The 23,223-nt window shown below is 41.2% G+C and overlaps 1 protein-coding gene across 1 annotated transcript; it reads left to right on the forward strand.

The window, feature by feature from the left end:
• The first annotated feature begins 18,171 nt into the window (after nucleotides 1-18,171).
• On the forward strand, nucleotides 18,172-20,857 carry LOC306881636 (uncharacterized protein). Its single transcript, XM_079435814.1, has 3 exons — nucleotides 18,172-18,517; nucleotides 19,060-19,152; nucleotides 19,579-20,857. Exons 1-3 carry the CDS (start codon nucleotides 18,500-18,502, stop codon nucleotides 19,873-19,875), a joined length of 408 nt encoding a protein of 135 aa, XP_079291940.1. The 5' UTR covers nucleotides 18,172-18,499; the 3' UTR covers nucleotides 19,876-20,857.
• The last annotated feature ends 2,366 nt before the right edge of the window (nucleotides 20,858-23,223 follow it).

The following is a 23,223-nucleotide window of genomic DNA, read 5'->3' on the forward strand; positions in this document are numbered from 1 at the left end:
TGCAAAAAAAATGATTTTTATAAATGTTGGCCAACTGAAAAGTATGAACATGAAAAGTATGAGCATGTACAGCACTCAATATTTAGTTGGGGCTCCTTTGGCCTGGATTACTGCAGCAATGCGGCGTGGCATGGAGTCGATCGGTCTGTGGCACTGCTCAGGTGTTATGAGAGCCCATGTTGCTCTGATAGTGGCCTTCAGCTCTTCTGAATTGTTGGGTCTGGCGTATTGCATCTTCCTCTTCACAATACCCCATAGGTTTTCTATGGGATTAAGGTCAGGCGAGTTTGCTGGCCAATCAAGAACAGGGATACCATGGTCCTTAAACCAGGTACTGGTAGCTTTGGCAGTGTGTGCAGGTTCCAAGTCCTATTGGAAAATTAAATCTGCATCTCCATAAAGTTGGTCAGCAGCAGGAAGCATGAAGTGCTCTAAAACTTCCTGGTAGACGGCTGCGTTGACCTTAGACCTCAGAAAACACAATGGACCAACACCAGCAGATGACATGGCACCCCAAACCATCAATGACTGTGGAAAATTTACACTGGACCTCAAGCAACGTGGATTATGTGCCTCTCCTCTCTTCCTCCAGACTCTGGGACCTTGATTTCCAAAGGAAATGCAAAATTTACTTTCATCAAAGAACATAACTTTGGACCACTCAGCAGCAGTCCAGTCAAGACGCTTCTGACGCTGTCTCTTGTTCAAGAGTGGCTTGACACAAGGAATGCGACAGCTGAAACAAATGTCTTGCATACGTCTGTGCGTGGTGGTTCTTGAAGCACTGACTCCAGCTGCAGTCCACTCTTTGTGAATCTCCCACACATTTTTGAATGGGTTTTGTTTCACAATCCTCTCCAGGGTGCGGTTATCCCTATTGCTTGTACACTTTTTTCTACCACATCTTGTCCTTCCCTTCACCTCTCTATTAATGCGCTTGGACACAGAGCTCTGTGAACAGCCAGCCTCTTTAGCAATGACCTTTTGTGTCTTGCCCTCCTTGAGCAAGGTGTCAATGGTCGTCTTTTGGACAACTGTCAAGTCAGCAGTCTTCCCCATGATTGTGTAGCCTACAGAACTAGACTGAGAGACCATTTAAAGGCTTTTGCAGGTGTTTTGAGTTAATTAGCTGATTAGAGTGTGGCACCAGGGGTCTTCAATATTGAACATTTTCACAATATTCACATTTTCTGAGATACTGAATTTGGGACTTTCATTAGTTGTCAGTTATAATCATCAAAATTAAAGGAAATAAACATTTGAAATATATCAGTCTGTGTGTAATGAATGAATCTAATATACAAGTTTCACTTTTTGAATGGTATTACTGAAATAAATCAACTTTTTCATGATATTCTAATTTTATGACCAGCACCTGTATATATATATATATATATATATATATATATATATATATATATTGTGACAAGTCGGCTGCCTCCCCCCTTATCATCATCACCACCCTGTCCCGTATTCGCCGCCCTTCACCAGGCTCCCGACAGGAGTGGGTGTGTGAGAGAGGAGGGGCGCTGAAACAGCCAGGGCTGGCGGCGTGTGATGAGGCGCACCTAATGTGAATAGAGCCTCATCACCGCCGCCGTTTAAATGCCGAGTGCACCTCTCCTCGGGAGACCGGTCTCTTCTCCGTGCATGCATGCTGGTGTCCTCGTGGGTCCAGGAAGGGCGCGTCGAGTAGGAGGACTGCCGCACCCGTTAGACGGTTGACGGGCCAGGATGGAAGAAGCCGCCGCCACTCGCTCCCAGACCCGAGAGGGGAGCGCGTGCGGCCACCGGACTCCGCCCCTTCCCTGGACCCTTTCCTCCTGAACACTGCCCTCCTTCACAAGCCCCGCAGCACGACGAGGACACCAGATCCCCTGTTTATTTTGGACACTTTTTCCCCCTTGGACACTATTTTGTTTATTTATTGTTTAATAAAAACCTCTCCGAGGCCTGACGCCACGCCCACTGTGTCTGTCGTTTGCTCCTCCCGCCACAATATAGATATCACTGTTTCTTGAGATAAGGGACAAAAGTACTTTTGAAAAGTGACAAACAAAAAATCCATACTACATTCATTTGAATTGGATATCTTCATAAACACGGGTCTCATCTATCATACCATGAAAAGGAACAGGTTTTTTTATTTAACCACTTTTTTAAAAAAATTACATTTACTCACTTAGTAACTTGACTTTTGTCAACTCCGTCTGACACATGAAAATGTTTTTTTTTGTGTGTTTGATCAATTCAACAACACTGTAAAGTCTTTAAGTGTGTAGAAATGGTGTGCCTTAGCAAGGTTAAGTGATAAATTGCATTGTATACACTTTTAATATTATTTAATATTGTTTTGGAATTAGCCATTTTAAATTACCGTCATTTAGTTTACAAATTTTTTCATTTTTAATATATGCAATCAATGGTTTTGTGCACACAAGACACTGATAAATGTAGATAAGTTGGTGTTTAAATGCATGAACACACTCAATTGAACAAATGAAACATACATTTTTTTATAAAAATGAAAAACCTCCATCTTACGGTGTTGACGCATAACTAACGGTGTTGACACACAATTGACGGTGTTGACAAACTAATCGAGAATTAAACTGAACAAAGATATTTACGTAGTTTTAACATGGAAAAGGGAGAGAGTATCAAGGGAAAGGTTATCAAACTTCAAACAAAGAGTACCTGGTGACAGGATCTTTAAGGCACACATGAAAATCACATTGGGCGGTCTATGTCCAGCATTGTAGTATTGGAACGTCATCTGTGGCTCACGCTGACAGAGATGAAGGAGGCGGATAAGGTCCCTTCCTCGATGCTCCAGTTTCAGCCAACAGCCTGTTCGGGACGGATAGACTCGGTGCAGATGACAGCAACTGTCTCAGCGGAACGAGCCATGACTATTCAGCGCCATGCGGTCTCCTTCAAGGAAGGGACCGTCCACTCGCTCAAGGCTTTCCAGAGAATGCTGGGCCTTATGGCAGCGGCTTCGCCAGTGCTTCGTTTGGGTCTGCTTCACATGCGTCCCATACAATTCTGGCTGAAGCAGAGGGTTCCATTTTCAGCTTGGCGTCACGGTCGCCATCGCATAGCGGTGACTCGGGCCTGTGTATCAGCCCTGAGCTGTTGGAGGGACCCTTTCTGGCTGAAGCGAGGTGTGATCTTAGACACGGCGCACAGAAGGAAAGTTGTCACGACAGACGCTTCCAACAAGGGTTGGGGAGCGCTATGCGAGGGCAAACCGACCTTCGGTCTTTGGTCTGAGGAGGAAGCGGGTCTGCACATCAACTACCTAGAAATGCTAGCAGTGTGCCGTGCCTGTCAATTCTTCCTGCGGGACATAAGGGGACACCACGTTCTAGTACGATCAGTTATCTCTTTGCCTCCGAAGACAACTCTCACTGCCCAATCTATTTTATGAGGAGCACGGATGCCCAGTCTTCCGCTCTACGCGTTCCCTCCAATTGCTCTGCTACCTCAGGTACTCAGACAAGTCAGGGAACAATGGCACAGGCTTCTCCTAATAGCCCCCTTCTGGAGGAACTAGCCGTGGGTGTCAGAACTTTTACAGCTGCTGGAAGCAGCCCCGTGGCCCATTCCCTTGAGACGGGACCTCCTCTCTCAAGCGAACAGCATGCTGTGGCATCCATTTTGCCTTTTGTCCTCCCAGAGCGTGTCTTAAGCACTTTGGCAGAAGCTAGAGCCCCGTCTACTAGATGCCTCTATGCTCTGAAATGGTCTGTTTTCTCGGCTTGGTGACAAGACCGTGATTTGGATCCAGTCACCTCTGAGGTTCCAGTGGTTCTCTCGTTTCTGCAGGGGCTGCTGGTGCGGTGGTCCAATTTATACGAGGCGCCAGGAGGTTGAACCCTCCTCGCCCTTGTACAGTTCCACTTTGGGACTTACCAACCGTGCTGAGGGCCTTGAGAGGCCCCCCGTTTGAACCACTGCAATCTGCGAGCCTGAGATCGCTCTCGTTTAAAACCGCCCTGCTGTTGGCACTGGCATCGGTTAAGCGGGTAGGAGACTTACAGGCCTTTTCTGTCAACCCTGCTTGCCTGGAATTCGGGCCTAACAACTCCAAGGTCGTCCTGAAACCAAGGCTGGGTTATGTACCAAAGGTGCTCTCCACTTCGTTCAGAGCCCAGGTCATAGCGCTTTCCGCGCTTCCCCCCTCGACAGACGACCAGGAATTGTTCCTGCTCTGCCCCGTCAGGGCCCTAAGGGTATACATCGAGCGTTCTGCCTCGTTCAGGAGATCAGAACAGCTTTTTGTCAGCTTCGGTAACCGCGCTAAAGGTCACCCTGTTATGAAGCAAAGTATCTCCAGGTGGATAGTGGATGCTATCACCCTAGCATACTCCTCCATGGGCTTGCAGTGCCCCATTGGAGTCAGAGCCAATTCCACCAGAGGCATCGCCTCTTCCTGGGCATGGTCCAGCGGGGTGTCCATTTCAGAAATTTGTGAGGCGGCCGGCTGGTCCTCGCCGTCCACATTTATGAGGTTTTACAACCTGGACGTCCCCCGCTTTGCAGGCCAGGGTCCTTTCTGCTTAAAATTTGCCGTTCCGGCTAGATAAGCTATCTCTGGGATTCCTTGACCATTTCTGCTCAAGGCCCTCCTTCTCTTGGAAGATCCATATTATGGGCACTAAGTGTCTACTTCGGGACGACACCCAGGCCATGGTTGACCCGGTGGCTCAACCTGTGCTTGGTGTAATTTTAACTCCCCTGGGCCCTCCCATGGGAGTCATGTTTGAGTCGTTCCCCATCATAGCACGGCGGGATTGTATTGGTTCCCATACAGCGTCTTACGACGCAGTACGAGTGAAATATCGACAGGGAACATACTCGTTTACTAATGTAACCTCAGTTCCCTGAGATATGGGAACAATTACTGCATTCCTGGCCGTGCTATGAGCTGCACGCCTCAGTCGCTTCTTTCGAAGAAATCTGAGTTGTGGCGGTGAAGCGGCCGCTTATATAGCCAGAAGCCCCCCCATTTTGGCGGGCTGCATAGCCATAGGCTTGCTCATCGCCGCCACCATGCCACTGGTTTGTTTTTATCGCACTGCACGAACCAATGGACGTGTAGTTTCACTGCGTGATTGAAAAGGCTTCAGTGAAGAGGAAAAAAGGAGTTTTTATGTGACTGGTCCAGAGGACTTTCTCGTGGGGTGTCTATTTAATTTAGCCGTCTACATTTACATTTATTCATTTAGCTGACGCTTTTATCCAAAGCGACTTACAATTGCTATATATGTTAGAGGTCGCACGCCTCTGGAGCAACTAGGGGTTAAGTGTCTTGCTCAGGGACACATTGGTGTCTCACAGTGGATTCGAACCCGGGTCTCTCACACCAAAGGCATGTGTCTTATCCACCGCGCCATCACCACCACCGTCTATTCTGCATAGCTCTCCAATACTTTCTGCGGTGCCTCTTTGCTCTTGGTCCTAATTCTCCTATTTGTTTTACTGTTTTGTTTTGGACCCTGTCCTTCCATCTCTGTCTCTCATTTTCTAACTGGTCTCTTCTGCTTTCTGGGTCACTGTTAATTCTTTCTCTCATTTTTCTCTGGTACTCTCTGTTTCTTTTTCTTTGCTCCTCCACTGACAGTTTTGGTCTAGCCATGTCTGCCTACAGTACAGATAAAATATATTAAGATATTTTAAATATCTTAATATATTTTAAATATATTAAGATATTTTAAGTCAATCAACATGTATACTTAGATCATATTATCATGTTATGTAGTTGTTGTACATTACTATGTGAGATTATATGAGTATTTTGGAGCACTTTTCCACTCCGTCAGCTTACAGGTCAACACCGTCAGACAAAATATCTCACGGAGTTGACGTCTGACGGAGTTGACAAAACAACATGTTTTTTTCAACTTAATCATGTCTAATAGATGGTAGCCATTTTGATTTTCCTCAGATTTCCACTAAACTAAACCAAAATACCAACTTTTATTTCAAAATTCTTGATTAAAATCATCCCTACTTTGAAGACAGTGTTGACACATAAAAGCTGTGACCACAGGGATTTCAACTTGTTTGCTGAATATTTAAAAAAAAAATTAAAACATACGAGACCATGTGTTGGACTGCTGCATCCATCGACAGAAAGAAGTCAAAGGGGGTCCTCAGGGTTAAAACTGACCAAAATATGCCTGATTTATTTCAAATTTGAAAAATATCTGACGGAGTTGACATGAATTGATGACAGATTTTGAAAGGCTGTTGTTAATGTATAAAATAATTCAATGTTCACTTTAAGTATTTTGTGATATTTTATTAAGCCATCCAATTAACCTCATATTCATATTTGTGCATTTTGGGCATTTTAAAACCCTTTTTCTTTGCAGTTTGATACTGTGACCTCTACAGAGGACGAGTTCATTTGCATGGGCTTTCATAGTACAGTGCCGGTATTTTATAAAATTACTATTAAATAATATAAATATATACAAAACTAAGGGTCTAAACATACACAAGTCTTTCATATCCAACTTTTAAAGCCTTTTTAAATTAAACAATTTATTGTTTTTTAAGGCAAATTGTAACATTTTGATGGCGGACATATGTTTTGTCCCTTATTTCAAGAATCAGTGATATATATATATATATATATATATATATATATATATATATATATATATATATATATTACACATTCCAAGTTTTCTCCATTTGTGGATAATGGCTCTGACCATGGTTCGCTGGAGTCCCAAAGCCTTAGAAATAAAATTCCTTTTTTTGTTCTTGAATTTCTTTAGATCGCAGCATGATATGTTGCTCTTTAAGCATGCTTCACTTTGTCAGACAGGTTCTATTTAAGTGATTTTTTGATTCAACAGGTCTGGCAGTAATCAGGCTTGGGTTTGGCTAGTGAAATTTAGCTTTATAAAATAATTTATAAAATAAAAATAATGTGGTTAATCACAGTTCTTTCATGATTTAACAGGAGGGGACAATTAATTTTTCACGTAGGGCCAGGTAGGTTTGGACAGCTTTTTTCCCTTAATAAATGAAATCGTATTAGGTTACGTATGTAAACCCGGTTCCTCGAGGGAACGAGACGCTGCATCCGAGAATGCTAGGGGAACGCCTTCAGCATGACCGAAGGATGTCTGATACATGTGTAATCTGTCCAATGGATGGGCGAGACGTCATGGGCGGGTGACGTAATGACCAGGAAGCATAAAAGCACGTGCGGTGGACCCGGCGTCAGCTTCAGAAATGAAGCAACCGCTCGTAGGGATGCCGGAAGTGTGGCATCGAGACGCAGTGTCTCGTTCCCTCGAGGAACTGGGGTTACATACGTAACCTAAGACGTTCCTCTTCAGGAACTCGAGCTGCGTCCGAGAATGCTAGGGGAACGAGATTCCCACACCGCCAGACTGACAAATCCCTGCCTAATGTGGATGGAGCACAGCTAGGGCAAGAGAAAAAGGCCACAAGTGGCTAAAGTGGCCTGCGTTTCCTTGTTGAGGGAGCTCTGGATTGGAGGATGGTCTCAACAACCTCGGTTGAGAGACCAGAAGCTATGAGTTGCGAACCAAGATAAGTGGTTCTCTGTAATGGAGAAAGCACACTCTTCTTGGCGTTCAGTCTTATTCCCAACACTTTCATGTGTCTCTTGAGACTGGCCTCCGGTGTAACCAGCTCGGTGTCCTGGAACGGCACACCGGCAGGAGACGGCTGAACTAGCTGCTCTAGGGATCCTCGAAGGGGTGGCGAGCATCTCAGCTCTGCTACATTTCCGGGTGGAAGAAAACGGAGATGTGTGCTCGCTGGAGATCGCTGCGCCCTGGAACACCTACGTGGCAGGGTTGGCAGACCGATCTCCTGAGGGCACTGAGGAGAGACGGACAGGGACGGATCATGACGCAGAGGCCCCCCTCAGTTGAAATCGCGGTCATTTTTAAAGTTCAAATAGTAATGGATTCTATTTACACTAAGTGAAAACAGCAGTATTTTTAGCAATATGTTATTTACACTAAGTGAAAATAGCTACAGATTATATTTACACTATGTTAAAATAGCAGGATTTTCTGCTATTTATACTACTTGTTGCAAAAGTGGCAATTATCTGCACCTCAGTATTGTATTACTTTTTAAAACAGTATGCTATAATAACGTATTGTGTAAATTCTAATTTTAATTCAGATTATTAAATGGATACCACCTTATTGATAATAAAGCCCTCCCTACACCTACCCTAACCCTACCCGATACTTTATTTTAAACTTTTTGGTTATTTCTTTAATTTTTATTAAAAATAAATGCCTTTACGATGTGATATGAGATTTGAAAAGGGAGAAATAAAGTTAGGCAAAAGGCCAATTTTAAGGGGAAAAAAGGCGAAATATTAAGGGGTTATTTGAATTATTTACTAATATACTAGGTTTTCTGAGTCCGTGTCACAAGGATGAAGTTGCTGATCCTGACTCCCCGTCTCCTCGTTAGAAGCACCTTTAGAGAGAAATGCATCTTTATTGATTATGATTAAGATTATAATAAAATAGTTTTTGTTTCAATTTGTTTATTTCGTTAAGTGATAATTTAAAGCTTTCTATAGATATATTTATCATGTCAGTGAGGCATGTATTCGCTGAGCTTCGGTTAATTTTTGTTTAAACTGTTTTATTATATCAATAGATTTTATTTTAGGCAAGTCGTTATGATTTGAGGAGGCTAAATTGATCAAACATATAGGCTATGATCAGCTCACTGTCTGCTGCTGGCCGCTTGGTCGTTACTTTAAAAAACAAAAATGCTCCAAACGTTTCACTAAATTAACTTAATAAAAAAACTAAACGAAATATAATCATTTTGCCATTACATAGAAATTGAACTATTTTAATAGCCGAAACAGTAGTATAAACTGTTTTGGGAGAAGGGGGAAAAAAGACGGGCTCGGGTCGGACTCAGGCCGGTAATTCTGATATGCTGTCGGACACGGGCCGGGCTAGGGCCTAAATTTCAGGGCTCTAGTCTTTGGCTGCCAGCCAGCGAAGTTGAGCGAACACAGATTTTAATTTAGCAGCTGATGATGTGCCGCACTGAATGATCATAATGCATTTCTCTCTAATCAAACCAAAAGTGTGATCGTTTATTAAATATAAAAAATATTATTCTGCTATATTTATTTTTTTTGTCTTTGGATGCTGCATTCAAAATCCACTTGCCTCAAAAATCTGAGGGGGCACGGTTGAAATCGCGTTTTGGGAGTAGCGGTGTTTCGGCTGGGCCCCCCTCTGGTCCAGTGCCCTGGGCAGGTGCCCAGTAGGCCCGTGCGTTCATCCGTCCCTGGAGACGGGCACCGTGTACCGCGGTGTACGCCGCTCTTCCCTGGAGGGGCCGGCCCTCAGAAGTCGTCGGCCATTGGCAGCAGGATGTTATAGCCGAAGACTATCCAGCGAGAATGACGGTCCACAGATCCACCTTTTTCTAGCAGCCTTCGACCCGTGAGCGCAACTCTGACTCCAATATTATGGGGAGTACTAGAATTGACGCTCCCTAAATGAGGAGCTGGAACACGGTTGGGGCTGCTCTGCCCAGCAGCCCCTGCTGACCACCTCAACCTCCTCAGAGGAAGAGAGGTAAAGCATCGTGCTCTCACTCGAGAATGTCCCAAGAGGCTCTTATACACACATATATTTATGTATATACATATACATATACACATCTAACTTCTCCTAGTTAGATGAAATACATAATTTAATTCCTGAAAATTAAATGCAGAAAAACAACCAGACGAGTAAACACGGTCTGATATGAAAAGGACTCATAATATGAACGAGAATGACGTAACGCGTCGGCAACGCATGCTGCAACAGCGAGCTCTCACTCAAAGGGGGAAGAACTGCACCGCGGGCTTCCAGCCCCGAGCGAGAGCGCTAGATCTGGGGAATGCAGGTGGAGATAGGACGAGCCCGTCTCCAACCCGTCCGCCAGATCTATGCGCAATCCCCGCGATCTCACTCGCACGATCAGCCCCTTTTCTTTTTTTTCTCGAGCTGACAGCACGAACTCCGTTTCTATGCAGGAACGCTGCTATAATGACAACCTCGTTCATAATAACCCTGTGCAAAACTGCAATTTTACAAAGATCATCAACGCCCTTCACATCCACCTCCTCAGAGGAAGACAGGCGGAGCGTCGAGCCTTCTCTCTGGGGGGAAGAACCCGCCCGTCTTCATTCCCTCCACCTGATCCATCTGCGATTCCCACAAGTGCAGACGCTGCTCCGCTTTGGCGAAAGCGGGGCCGGCACCGCAAGGAACACAGGTGAAAGCGTCCTCCTCAAGAGAGCCCTCTGAGAGCAAGCATATGCTGTCGGCTCCCTCGAGAGCTGACACTGCATGCTCTGCTCTCAAGCAGACCACACACGGACTGTGTGTATCCCCAGCAGTGAAGAACACACAGCCTGTAATGCGATCTGCTCTCGCCCTTCAAGTGCTATTTTCTCTGAAACACAGATTAACAGACACACACACAGAGTAGCGGTTGCTGAATGACAAAAGCTGAGGCCGGTTCCACCGCACGTGCTTTTATTCTTCCTGGCCATTACATCACCCGCCCGTGACGTCTCGCCCATCCATTGGACAGATTACACTTGTATCAGAGCGCTGTCACGCTGAAGGCATTCCCCTAGCGTTTCCGGATGCAGCTCGAGTTCCTGAAGAGGAGCACCATTTAAAACTGCATTTTGTATTTACTTGCATTATCTTTGTGTAATATTAAAATTTGTTTGATGATCTGAAACTTTTACGTGTGACAAATATGCAAAAAAAAATTAAAAACAGGAAGGGGGCAAAAACCTTTTCATAGCACTGTATATATAAATACACACACATACAGTATATATTTTGAAAATATTTACATGTGTATACATTTATATATTTATATTCTTAAATGTTATATTATATATAAGTTAATTTAATAAATATAACATTTTTCTTAAATATATACTGTACATGCATGTATTTGTATTATTATATGTACACAGTATACATTATGTAAACAAAGCTGGGATCTGATGGACATTGGATAAGGTGTCTCACTGGTAACATCCATGAAAACGAAAGGGAAAATGGTCTATGGTGCGGATAAAAGATATATATTAAGAGTTTGGTTCCAAAACGCTATAAATCCATTTTGATTAATTTGAGTAAAATTGTGCTTTCTTTACCAAGAAAGTGGCAAGATGAAAACCCCTATTTTCTGTTTCAAACTTTCACATAGTATCTTTAGGTTATAATAACATTAAACATTCAAATCCAGATTTAGATTTTCAAAGATTTATTATAAAAAGTCTTTATTTTTTCCCCAAAATGCAATAAATCCATGACGTTTTTTTTTTTTGATACCGCGTTCATAATCAGTTCATCTGCGATTATGAACGCGATATTGCATAGCTTGTCAGTGATCTCTGTATATTAAATGCCGCTCCATCTGAAAGCACGTGATGGAGATCACAGAACCGGCTTTACTAACAAGATGCGCATGACAACCACATGCGATTTATCGTGCAGCCCTAATTTTTGTTTGTTTGTTGATCACAAAGTAGATGAGGAAAACTAGGACAGTAATGGCAATGGCGGCGCTTTGAATACACCCGGCATGGGTGTATTCAAAGCGCCACCATTACCGGTACTGTCTACAATGCGTGGAATGGTGAGCTGTGATTGGTTGAGCTGATTTATCGCAATTTGCACAGAAAGGAGACTGGCGTTTGTCATGGTTTGGAAAAAAAGGGAGAAAACATGACAGAATAACACGGCAGATATTGCATTTTGCATAAAAATAAAAAAATGACTTTTTAATACTGACAATACTGATTTTGGCGGAAACTGATTTTTTTTAAAATGGCATTTATCGCATTTTGGAACCAAACTCTTCATATATATATATATATATATATATATATATATATATATGAATACATTTACATTTAAGCGACTTACAAATGAGGACAATGGAAGCAATCAAAATCAACAAAAGAGCAATGATATGCAAGTGCTACAACAAGTCTCAAATAGCTTAACGCAGTATACGTAGCAAGGTTTTTTTTTAGAAAAATAATAGAGCAAGCTAGTGTTAGAGGCCTTTTGTGCTTTTGTTAACTGTATAATAAATAAAAAGAAAACAAATAGATAAAATGACAGAATGACACTAAGGCTAATATAAAGCCACCCAGCTTAATATCAAGCCGATGTAAAGCTGCTTTGACACAATTTGCATTGTTAAAAGCACTACACAAATAATATCGACTTGGCTTGACTTGATCAAATAAAAAAGATTAGAAAAGCTAGTGTTTTAAAGTGTGTGAAAGTGATTTTGTGCCTCTTTGGGATGGTACAATAAAGTGACGTTCATTTGCAAAATGCAAGCTTCTAGAGGGTACATAAGTCTGAAGTAATGAATTTAGGTAAAGAGTGCAGAGCCAGTTGTAGTTTTGTAGGCAAACATGAATGCTTTGAGTTTTATGTGAGCAGTTTGATAAAGCCAGTGCAAATTGATAAACAGAGGTGTGACGTGCATTCTTTTCAGCTCAATACAAATTAATCTTGCTGTCGCCTTCTGGATTAATTGTAAAGGTTTGATAGAACTGACTGGAAGACCTGCCAAGAGAGCATTGCAATAGTCCAGCCTGGACAGAACAAGAGCCTGAACAAGTAGTTGTGAAGCATGTTCCGAAAGAAAGGGCCTGATCTTCTTGATTTTAAGGCGAGACACGGCAGGCAAAAACATTGTTTTTTTTTTTTATTGGTCAATTTTGAGATTTTTGGATATTTGTCTTCAATAACATGTCTTCTTTAAGACTTGTGGTGAAAAAAAGTCTGAAATACACATTTAGGTCTTTATTTTGCTGCACTTTGTTTGTTTGCGTCTGTAGATTTCTCATAAATTCAACAAAAGTTGGCGTTCTAAATCAACATGCTGCTCCGCGATCTCTGCCTGTACCCAGTCATCACGTACACTGCTGGAAAGCTCTCTCTCTTCTGTACAATGCTGTCGGATCCAAATATGGTCATTTCCTTTTTATCAGCAACCAATCGTGAAAGTAAAAGAGGGGATTTAACTGAAGACAATTTCTGACAACGTGATTCATTCAGAATCGTCACATGGTATGCTTTGACGCTTCCTTGTTTGGTTTAGCTTTCCGCGGGATCTTTTGAGTGAATGAATGAAAATGACTTCGCGACAATCATCGAAAAGAGTACAGCAGCAGGACTGGGCAGTTTTGGCAACGTGGTCTGAGAAAGTCAGCTGATCATCAATCATAACTCCAAGACTTTTTTTAAATCTGTTTTTGAAGGAGTTATGGTTGATGTGATGGTGAAATTGTGATCAAACAATGGGTTTGATGGAACCACAAGCATTTCTATCTTGGCAAGGTTGAGTTAAAGGTGATGGTCCTTCATCCAGCAAGAAATGTCTGTTAGACAAGCTGAGATGCAAGTAGCTATCGTCGGATCATCAGGATGGAATGAGAGGTAGAGTTGAGTGTCATCAGCATAGTAGTGATATAAAAATCCATGTTTCTGAATGACAGAACCTAGTGATGCCATATAAACAGAGAAGAGAAGTGGTCCAAGAACTGAGCCCTGAGGCACTCCAGTAGTTAGATGCTGTGACTTGGACACCTCACCTCTCCAAGATACCTTGAAGGACCTATCTCATAGGTAAGACTCAAACCACTGGAGTGCGGATCCTGAGATGCCATGCCTTAGGTGAATGGAGGCCTCAGAAAATAACTTCCTGTAGTGAAAGGCGGCCTGACGACGGTCGCAGTAAATGGCGGAGATCTAGGAGCGGAGGCCTAAAATGATGATTCTCAAAACAAGAATGGGCCTAACTATGATCGACACTCAGGACATCTTGTAAGGAAGCTTACAGAGAGCCTACAACTCACAGATGCTGTCCTAGCAGAGCCCTGGTGAGCTGAGGCCTCAAAGAAAAATAACTCTCAGCGAGAGGAGGCCTAACGACCGCTCAGAGTAAATGGTAAAAATTCAGGGCATCCTATAAGGAGGTCACAGTAGCCAAGGAGGCCCAAATTTAGCCTAACAACTCAAGCTGCTAGCCAGGCTCTTGGAGCGGGCTCAAATATATGACACGTTTACAATGAACCTCTAATGCCGAACTATCAGTAAGGCAGATGATGGAAAGAAACATGCTGCCAAAAACATCATAGGTTCAGCTTCAGGACCAGTTGTAAAAGTGCATCATAGCCTCCACCTAACCACATAACCACCGCAGGAACTTTACCCAGGGACTTTGGGCCGGTACTCGGTGTGTTTCCACCACATGAACCAGGATCTAAATAAAGTTCCGGGTACAAATTTGCACCTCAGAAAGTACCTGCTTGTGAGGTAGTACTTTTTCAAAGGTCTGGAACTTTCGGGCGGGACTTGGGCGCTGAACATGCTGATTGGTTGAGTTCACGCAGCACTGTATTTCAACCACCATATTTGCATAATTTTTTTTTAAATATTACTGTTATTGTGTCATGAAATGTAGTTTTAAAAGTATTTCAGGCGAGATTGTGGTTGTTTAAAACTCAAATTTGTAGTTTATTTATAAAAACAGCGCCTATTTGAAAATGTGCGTCGCTGATTTCGGAGACGTGAGCTCCATGATATCACCGGGGGCTCAGTGCTCATGTATCCTGACGAGAGGAACATAACCTCGGCTAGCCCTTATGACATTTGCCGCTGGCTCTGATGTCTCTGTAGTGATATAATTCGCTTTGGGTAAATCTAACAGGTAATCTTTGGTCTTTATTCTATTATTCTATTAATATGTTCAAATGAAAATGAAAAGAGGCAATGCTGTTTGATATAATACTTTGTTTCATTGTAATGTACAAAAAGTTCGGAAGGCAAAACCGGCACATCGAGGAGAAAGTTTTTCTCTTTTTCCCCAATATCTGCCAGGTTTAGCCACAGATATCTCTCCTTAGCCACCATCCCCGCCATCGAACGACAGATAACGGCGACTGTTTGGTTAGTGGTACGAAGAGCCAAATCTGTTGTACGGCACAGCTCCTCCACCGCCTCCGGGGGGAGTCCCTGGCCCTTCAGCAAGTCAGCCTGGTAGGCTTGCAACATGGCCATTGTGTGTAAAGCCACCCCCAGTCTGACTCGCTGCCGCATATGCTTTGCCGTTCAGCATTTTTTACTGGTGCCCTTTTATACTCTCGGGCACACCTGTCATGACGTCATGGGCTGCCATCTGCAAATTTAGCTTTGATCACAGGAATAAATTACATTTGAAAATATATTCGAATAGAAAGCAGTTATTTTAAATAGTAAAAATATTTCAAAATATTACTGCTTTTGCTGTATTTTGGATCAAATAAATGTAAGCTTGGTGAGCGAATGAGTATTATTGAAAAAAAAAAATCTTACTATTCAAAAACTTCTGACTGGTGTAGTATATATGGAGAAATACAAGCTTAAATACCAAGGAACTTATTTTCCTGGGTTTGATGCAATGATAACAATTATTTTCCTGGGTTTGATGCAATGAAGTATTGCAAAAATATGATATCATGTTCTATGGACTACACTGGAAAATATCCTTGATATTTCTTAGTCTCTCATAAACTGCTAAAACCACGCTTGCCATTTATTCGCTACTATATCTATGTTTCTAGTAGTCATAATCTACTTTGGTTCTTTTGATGTACTAGAATCAAAGTTCTCTGTTAATGTCTCTCTCTCTGTTTTTCTCCCTCTCTCTTTCTCTCTCTCTCGCTCTAATGATGTCTGTCTCACAAATGAAAGAGACTGCACTAGCCATCAGTTGTTTGAGTTAAAGATGCAAATGCTTGTTTGTTTTTCCAAAAAAAGTTTGTTTTTCCAAAGTTCAAGGTGTGTTCATTAATTACCTGAGTGTGTGTATGTGTTTGTATATCTTGGTAACTCCTACACACACACAGCTGCTAAACAGTAGGAGTCTTGAGAGGAGAGTTCATTGGTCAAGGGCTCAAGTTTGCCTAGCAACAGGGTACACACAGAAACCAAACTCAAAATCTACTGCTGCTGCTCTGTATAACCAGTCTCCTCACACACACTTGCATACATGACACTATCTAAAAACACACACCCAGGTGACAGATCAGGCATTAAGCTCTCATTAGGAAGAGAAATGGTGATGTTGGAGCAGCTGTCTGCACTGCATGTGCCTGTTCCGGCTTGGCGCAGATGCGTTTCCTACTGTTAAATGTAACTGACAGCATGCTTCTCCTTAGCATAGCATTCAGTGCAGTGTTACACAATCTTTTTTGAAATTCTTAATAAAGCAACCATAAAACAATTACAATTAGGCTGCCAATGTTTTTATTTATTCATTTGTTTGTTTGTTTGTTTATCTTAAAATGACATGTTCAGAAAACCTGATTAAAAATAGTATAGTCATTATTTTGAAAATTGCTTTTGGTGATAGAAATTACATCACCTTTAAATACGGCCAATTAAACAGACTGTATCTGAAAACAGGTCTATTATTTATTTCATTATAAATTATTATTTTTATTTATTATAAAGTAATTTCTTACATTAAAATGTCACACACAGAACAATCTAAAACATTAAATAATTTTTCAGCCCTGCATAGTTTCATATAAACGTCATTATTTCCTTTTATGTCTCTCCATGCTCTTCAGTGTTTACAGCATAGTTGCTGTAAGCAAATAAGCACGTGAGGCTGTGTATGGACAAAGTTTCTGTGCACTCCCAGAGACAGTGAAAGCTCCAACAGAATGGGAGAGAAAGAAAGAAGACCCACCTCACTCAGAGCAATGTGCATGTGCAAGCAATTTGATTTGTTGGTGACTGCTCCAGCTGTCACCAGGCAGAACACAACTCCTGTTAGCACACTCTTCACACTTAATCTCTTTCTACCAGATCTCTCTCTCTTTTCCAATCACTTCCTGTAAAAATGGGTCGTCTCATTGACCCACTTATATGCCTCATGAAAAATCCAGCTATTCTTTTTTTTATATAGCCCTCATCCTCCAGCCACTGAGTTTTAATATTTTATATAAGCAACAGCTGATAAGCAGACTAATAACAGAGGGTTAATACTTTTCTGTACCCTTGTAACTTGTGGTAATATTTTGGTGAAAGCTCTTCAGCTTCAAGTAGCTGCAACAGTGAAGTGTCTTATAACCTTTATTTATATAGCTCTTTTAACAATACAGATTGTGTCAAAGCAGCTTTACAGTATTAAATAGGAAAATAGTGTGTAATGCAAAAAGACAACAGTAAACACTAAATTTTCAGTTAAAGTCAATTTAGCTGCGTTTACATGGACCCTAATAATCTGATCATAATAGGACTAGAAACACAATCGGAATAAAAAAGTCACATGTAACCACGTCAATCGGATTGAATTGGTCAGATCTGATTAAAATTTAGATCGGATTATAAGTGGTGGTTTATTCCTTTTGAAATCTGAGCAAGAGGACATGCAAACACCTAATTGGATTGAAAACCGAAACTGGATAGTACTGTGCATGTGCAGTGACATAAAAATAGCGTAATGATGTATGACACAGAACGAGCTGTTCTTCCTGGTGAATAAAGTGTCATAATAAACATGTCATGGTTTTCGGTCATTCTAAAATTTTCCTTTCACTTAGCGTCTGTTAAGTGGAGCAGGACAATGTCCCATCAGTCCTTGTTTAAGACTCTCATCCACAGACGACTTGCTTTGAGTGTGGGAAGGAGCATGTTAACTTTCTAACTTTCTAAAGTAAGCAGCACAGCACAACAGTTCATGTGCTGGTCGTCATCTAATTAGGACCTGAAGTAGATAAATATCAAGTGTGCTTTTTAAAACAGTATGCGACAACAGTGGGAAACTGCGTATATTCACGCAGTGTGTGCATGTCAAAAGATTAAATCTGATCAGAAGCTCATAAATGAGAGTGACATATAAATGCACATATCAACCCAATCACTTTATTTGGTGTTCATGTAAACACTACGTTCGGATTCGTCAATCAGAATGAATTCATTCCGATTGGAAACAAAAAGTGTCCATGTAAACATAGCTATTAATTCAGTGATGTCATCGTCCAGCTCAGTTCAGTTCAAATAGTATCTGTGCAAGTTGACGATATCGCTGGAAAGTACACTGAAAATAATGACTTTGAGGTATGGTAAAATCTATTACATTAATTCATGTAATTTATACATGGTAAAATCAAGTTTAAGTTGGAACTATAATATCTTAAGTAAAATTTACACAATTTATTCATGTAACGACTTAACTGAGAAGAAAGAGTAAATTTTATCATATATTTACAAATACTATTTAATGTTTTATAGTCACAGCACATTCACCTAAAAATACTAAGTAAATTTTAATCTGAAAAGCAAAGTGCGTTTGAATCCGCGCGCGGTTGAGATCCAGCTTGTTCAGTTGTGGCAGAGACGGTCGCTTGGGATGTCGCTTTTACATGGCTGACTTATTTTCGGTAAGTTTTGACTTTTCTATTTTAGATTTGTGATAACTATGTGTTCATTTTGATGGTTTGATTATTGCCTAGACGTTACGGTTTAAAATTAAATGAACGTGAGTTTTAATCACGTTAGCTAAAGCGCCGCCATTATCCACTTCTATAAAGTTGAGACTGGTGGTTAGTCAAAAATAGAGGGGATTAAATGTAGTTAGCCGCGTTCTTGTAGAAAAAGTCACCCAGTCTGGTTAACTTCAGAGTAATTTAATGTTAGCTGGCCGTGATTAAGCTCAAACGGTCATGTTATGGTCTGTAAGGAAATCGATGTAACGTTAACGTGCTGGCTGCCTGTGTGTGTATCCGAATGTTAGCCTTATTTAAAAGCGTCTAGTCATTTTTATATCCACTGAAAATTTCGCAGCAAGTAATTTATCAAAGCTAGTCTGCACCAAAGAAGGAAAGTTTGGAAAAATGCAGTATCAGATGGCAGGTGAACTTGGATACCAACTCCTACTGCTTGTAATGCACACAGTACTGACACATTATCAATCTGTTCACAGAACCAAAGCATTGAGATGAGACATGAAACTGTCATCCGCAGCCTTATCCTGTACCTCGGCGAGAAAGAAGAAGAGCTATTTGAACATTGTCCGGTAAAGCATGATTTTCTTTTTGTGTCATAAAAATCATTTTTAAGTGCAAGTGAAAGACACAAACATGAAGATTTTCCACTCAGCAATGGTCCAAATTATGTGCAGTCACAACTTAAACGTAGTCTGGATATTACAAAGTCATAGGGTTTCCTGGCACTGTAAAGGTGCAGAGGCACACAATGTATGGTTTCGAACAACATTCATTTTATGGGTACAATCTGTGAATTGCAGCTGTCTTGTGCAATGTTCTACTCATTTTCTTACTAACGTTGACTCACTGTAAAACACATTATACTGAATTTAACATAATGTGAGTTATGTTTAGTCATTTTTAGCAAGCATGTTCGTTCTGCACTGATAATGAATCTCTTTTGTATTTGTTTCTCAATAGAATTGTGTTCTTTCTTTTTTATAAACTGTATGCAGGAGGACACTCGCAGTGATGCCGCCGAACATATCCTTAAGATACTGGTTGTCCATGGTGCTGATCGAGAGGATCCAGTCGATGTGTCCATCCTTTTGGAAGGCAGGGAAATGTTTCCAGGATGTGGCAGTACTGCTAAAGCTTGCACACTGCTGATGGGGCTTATTTATGCCCTCAACCTGGCATACCCCCCAACACTGCGCTACACCTTTGAGGTGTTCCAGAAACTTTTCCTGGACCTGGATGGTGTTAAGATGACCCCAAAAGTGCAATCTTTAAAGTTGAAGTTGCTCTCCTAAATGCTGTCGACATGGCACGTGCTGTACAATCGAGGCTGTTGGTAACTTACATCCAACTTACATCTCCATCTCAACGATTGTAACAACAAAATTGAAAAGATAGATTCGGTTCTATTGGACCCAACGTTCATGTGCAGGAGAGCTTGTCTTTATGGATATTTCACTGTCAAACACAGACTTGGACCTGCCTTAAGTTTTGTTTCCCCAAAAGACTGTTTAATGTGGTTAAATTTGGTCACGACTACTTGTTAGATATATTGTTGCATTTGTTGTTGACTATGTATTTTGCTGGTGTAAGATATAAAAAAAGGGCACTGTGGAATAAAGATTGTGTCAGTATGAATATAAATATCCATTTCAGAACACTTGACCACATTAATATGCAAGTCACTAGATAAAAAAGTAGTTGACTTTAGTGATGTTGTCTTGCTCACACTCCTGTCGAGAAATGCCAAGAATTAACACCTGATCTTTCTGTTAATGTTTATTAGAGGCAAAGGCCAAAGGAAGAACTATCCAGAACTGTTGACTTAACTTTTGAAATGTTTTAATGTGTTACGGTTTTAAGAGCACTTAGTGTCGGTTTGAATGCTGTTATTGCATTGTTTCAGTGAATTGTAAGATTCCAATTGGGTATTTGAAAAATATAATTCCATATCTGTGTTGGATGGAGTAGAATGGATTTTCCTTTTCTTTAGGGGAAATTGTTTTTTTGTTTTGATTTTACAGAACAGCAGATGCACATTAAGGAAAAGTGACCATTCGGTTTCAACTGGACTATGCATGTGCTCGTCATTAAATGTTAGTTATGCCACTGTTGGCTGCTGAGGTTTAGTCGAACCGTACAAGGTAATTCTACAGTTATTGCAAATTATCAGAGAGGTTACTGAATGTACCTTAACTACTAATCAGTCGATGTGAAGATTACTGATTTAATGGTTCATTATGAATGTTGACATAATAAACTGTTCAACTTTATTGTATTTAATTGTGATTTGTGATAAAAGTATTTGATGCAGAGAAAATTATTACATTTATTTGGTAACATTTAAAAAAAGCAACATTTACATAATAATAGTGAGTAATATAAATTCATTAAACTAAGTAATTCAAAATGTGAAATAGACAGACATTATGAAATCTACTTAATTACTTCATAACAGTAAATATTACAGATTTATAACATTTACTTGATATTTTCACAACAGTGATGTTCCTTTTAAAATTCAATTTACTTAATTACTTTTAATAAATACAACCTGCTAAGTTAAATATAATTAAGTAACATTTACTTAATGTCTTCACAAATGTTACATTTAGAGTTAAGTACATTTTACTTGATACTGGCAAGTAAGTTGTACTTGATATCCCAGCAGTAAAATTTACTTAGAAAAATTGAGTGCAAATTGTTACAATGATTTTATCAAGTAAATCCTACAAGTTGTTTTTATCAGTGTAAGTGTCCACAACTAAGCAAACCAGAGGCATCTTATTTAAATCAGGGTCGAGCTGAAGACTGTTTGGTCAAACATTGATATCTGCTATCTGACAGTTAGCAAAACTTCATTCAGTGATCATTAATTCAAAAGATGTTTAGATGACCTAAAAAATGAATGGTAATCTGGGACATTACGTAACGTGGGACACCTGAGCTCTTTTGGAGATTATATCTGTTTGAATGACAACTACAATAAACTGCTCTAATTCACCACAAATGTATTTATTATAAACAGATTTTTTCTGGTTTGTAAAGTATTAAAATGTCTGAACCAAACTCATCTTTGTATCATTAGATTGAATGGTGCTTTAAAAGCATAAATTAAAAGATGTATTCCTAAATGTGCGAAGGTCAACAAAAGTGACTGCTGTGCATGTTTTACCGTGCATCTTATTCCTTCCAGTAACTGCTGTATTAAGATTAGCCAGTATTCCGCTTAAGCATAAATTTACATCATGTCAAACAGAAATAAATGTTTTTTGTTTGTTTGTTTAAATAGTAGATGTAGTTGAAGCCTGAGCCATATGCACGAAAGAGGTTTCTGAGAGCATTTCGCTTTTATTGCACTTAGAAGACTGTGCCAAATGTGATCAATACAATAGACGCCAATGGGTCTAGGGCAGCACTCAACAGTAAATTGCCCACCGACACAATTTGTGTTATAGCAAGGCCACTGATTTAAAAAAAAATAAAAAAAATAAAAAGTCAATATCCATCTGTTCCATCTATCAACCTTTGCTCACAACTATAATCACTTTTGTATGACTGAAACTACATTAAGATGCAAAACTAGACTATAATTTAATGACTAGTATGAAACCAATACAAATGTTGTGCAACATTATCCAAAGTTATCTTTGGGCATGTCTTGCACATAACCTTTCAAGTCACAAGGATGAAAGACATTAAAATGTCCAAGCCCCAAGTATGTAAAAAAATAAATAAACAATCAACATCCAGATGTAGAAGGGGACTGTCAGCAAATACATAGGGGGACACAGAGGTAAGTGCAAACAACAGCAGGTGGAGGAAAGCTAGACAACGAGTCCAGGTGAATATACGGGGAATGACATGTCCTCGCGCCATTTAACCTCTCGCGGGGAGGGGGGGTGGGCGCCCTGGAGGCCTCGAAGGCTCGGCTTGCTCCGCCCCGGATGGGAAGCCTCCAGGGCGGGTACCGGTACAGGGGACCATGGCAGAACAGACAGATCAGGGAGCCATGGTGGAGCAGGCAGTTCACGGTGCCATGGTGGAGCGAGCATTTCAGCATGCCATGGCGGAACAGGCAGTTCAGAGGGCCATGGCTGGATGGTGTCCATGGCTTTGGCCTCGGCACTCGGCCCAGCCACTAGAGCCGGAGACGTATAGCCCCCCCAAAAAAAATTTATTGGGGGAGACTTCAGGTCCTCTGGATGGAACCGGCTCTGGCCTGGGGTTTGAATTCCACTCTGGGCTGCATTTCGGAACCGAAGGCCTCCCTGGGCTGCCCTCAGGAATGGAAGCCCACTCTGGGCCTGACGTGGGAACAACAGCCCTCTCGGGGCTGGATGTGGGGCAGGAGCCCTCTTTGGGCTTGGCTCGGGATCTGAGGCCCTCTCTGGGCTGGACACAGGAACAGAAGTCTTCTCTGGGCTGGACGCAGGAATAGAAGTACTCTCTCAACTGTGGTCTGGGGCTAGAGCCATCTCTTGTCTCTGGTTAGGGGCTAGAGCCTTCTCTCGACTCTGGTCAGGGGCCAGAGCCGACACAGCTTATCCTTTCACTGCCTTCTTCTCTTGGCTGAGGTTATGGGGACAATTGGCTCAGGAACGGGCTCTGGGTCAAAAAAACTGGAACAGGCTCAGGAAAAC

This window comes from Barbus barbus (genome assembly GCF_936440315.1).
Source record: "Barbus barbus genome assembly, chromosome: 15".
In the NCBI taxonomy this organism is placed as follows: domain Eukaryota; kingdom Metazoa; phylum Chordata; class Actinopteri; order Cypriniformes; family Cyprinidae; genus Barbus; species Barbus barbus.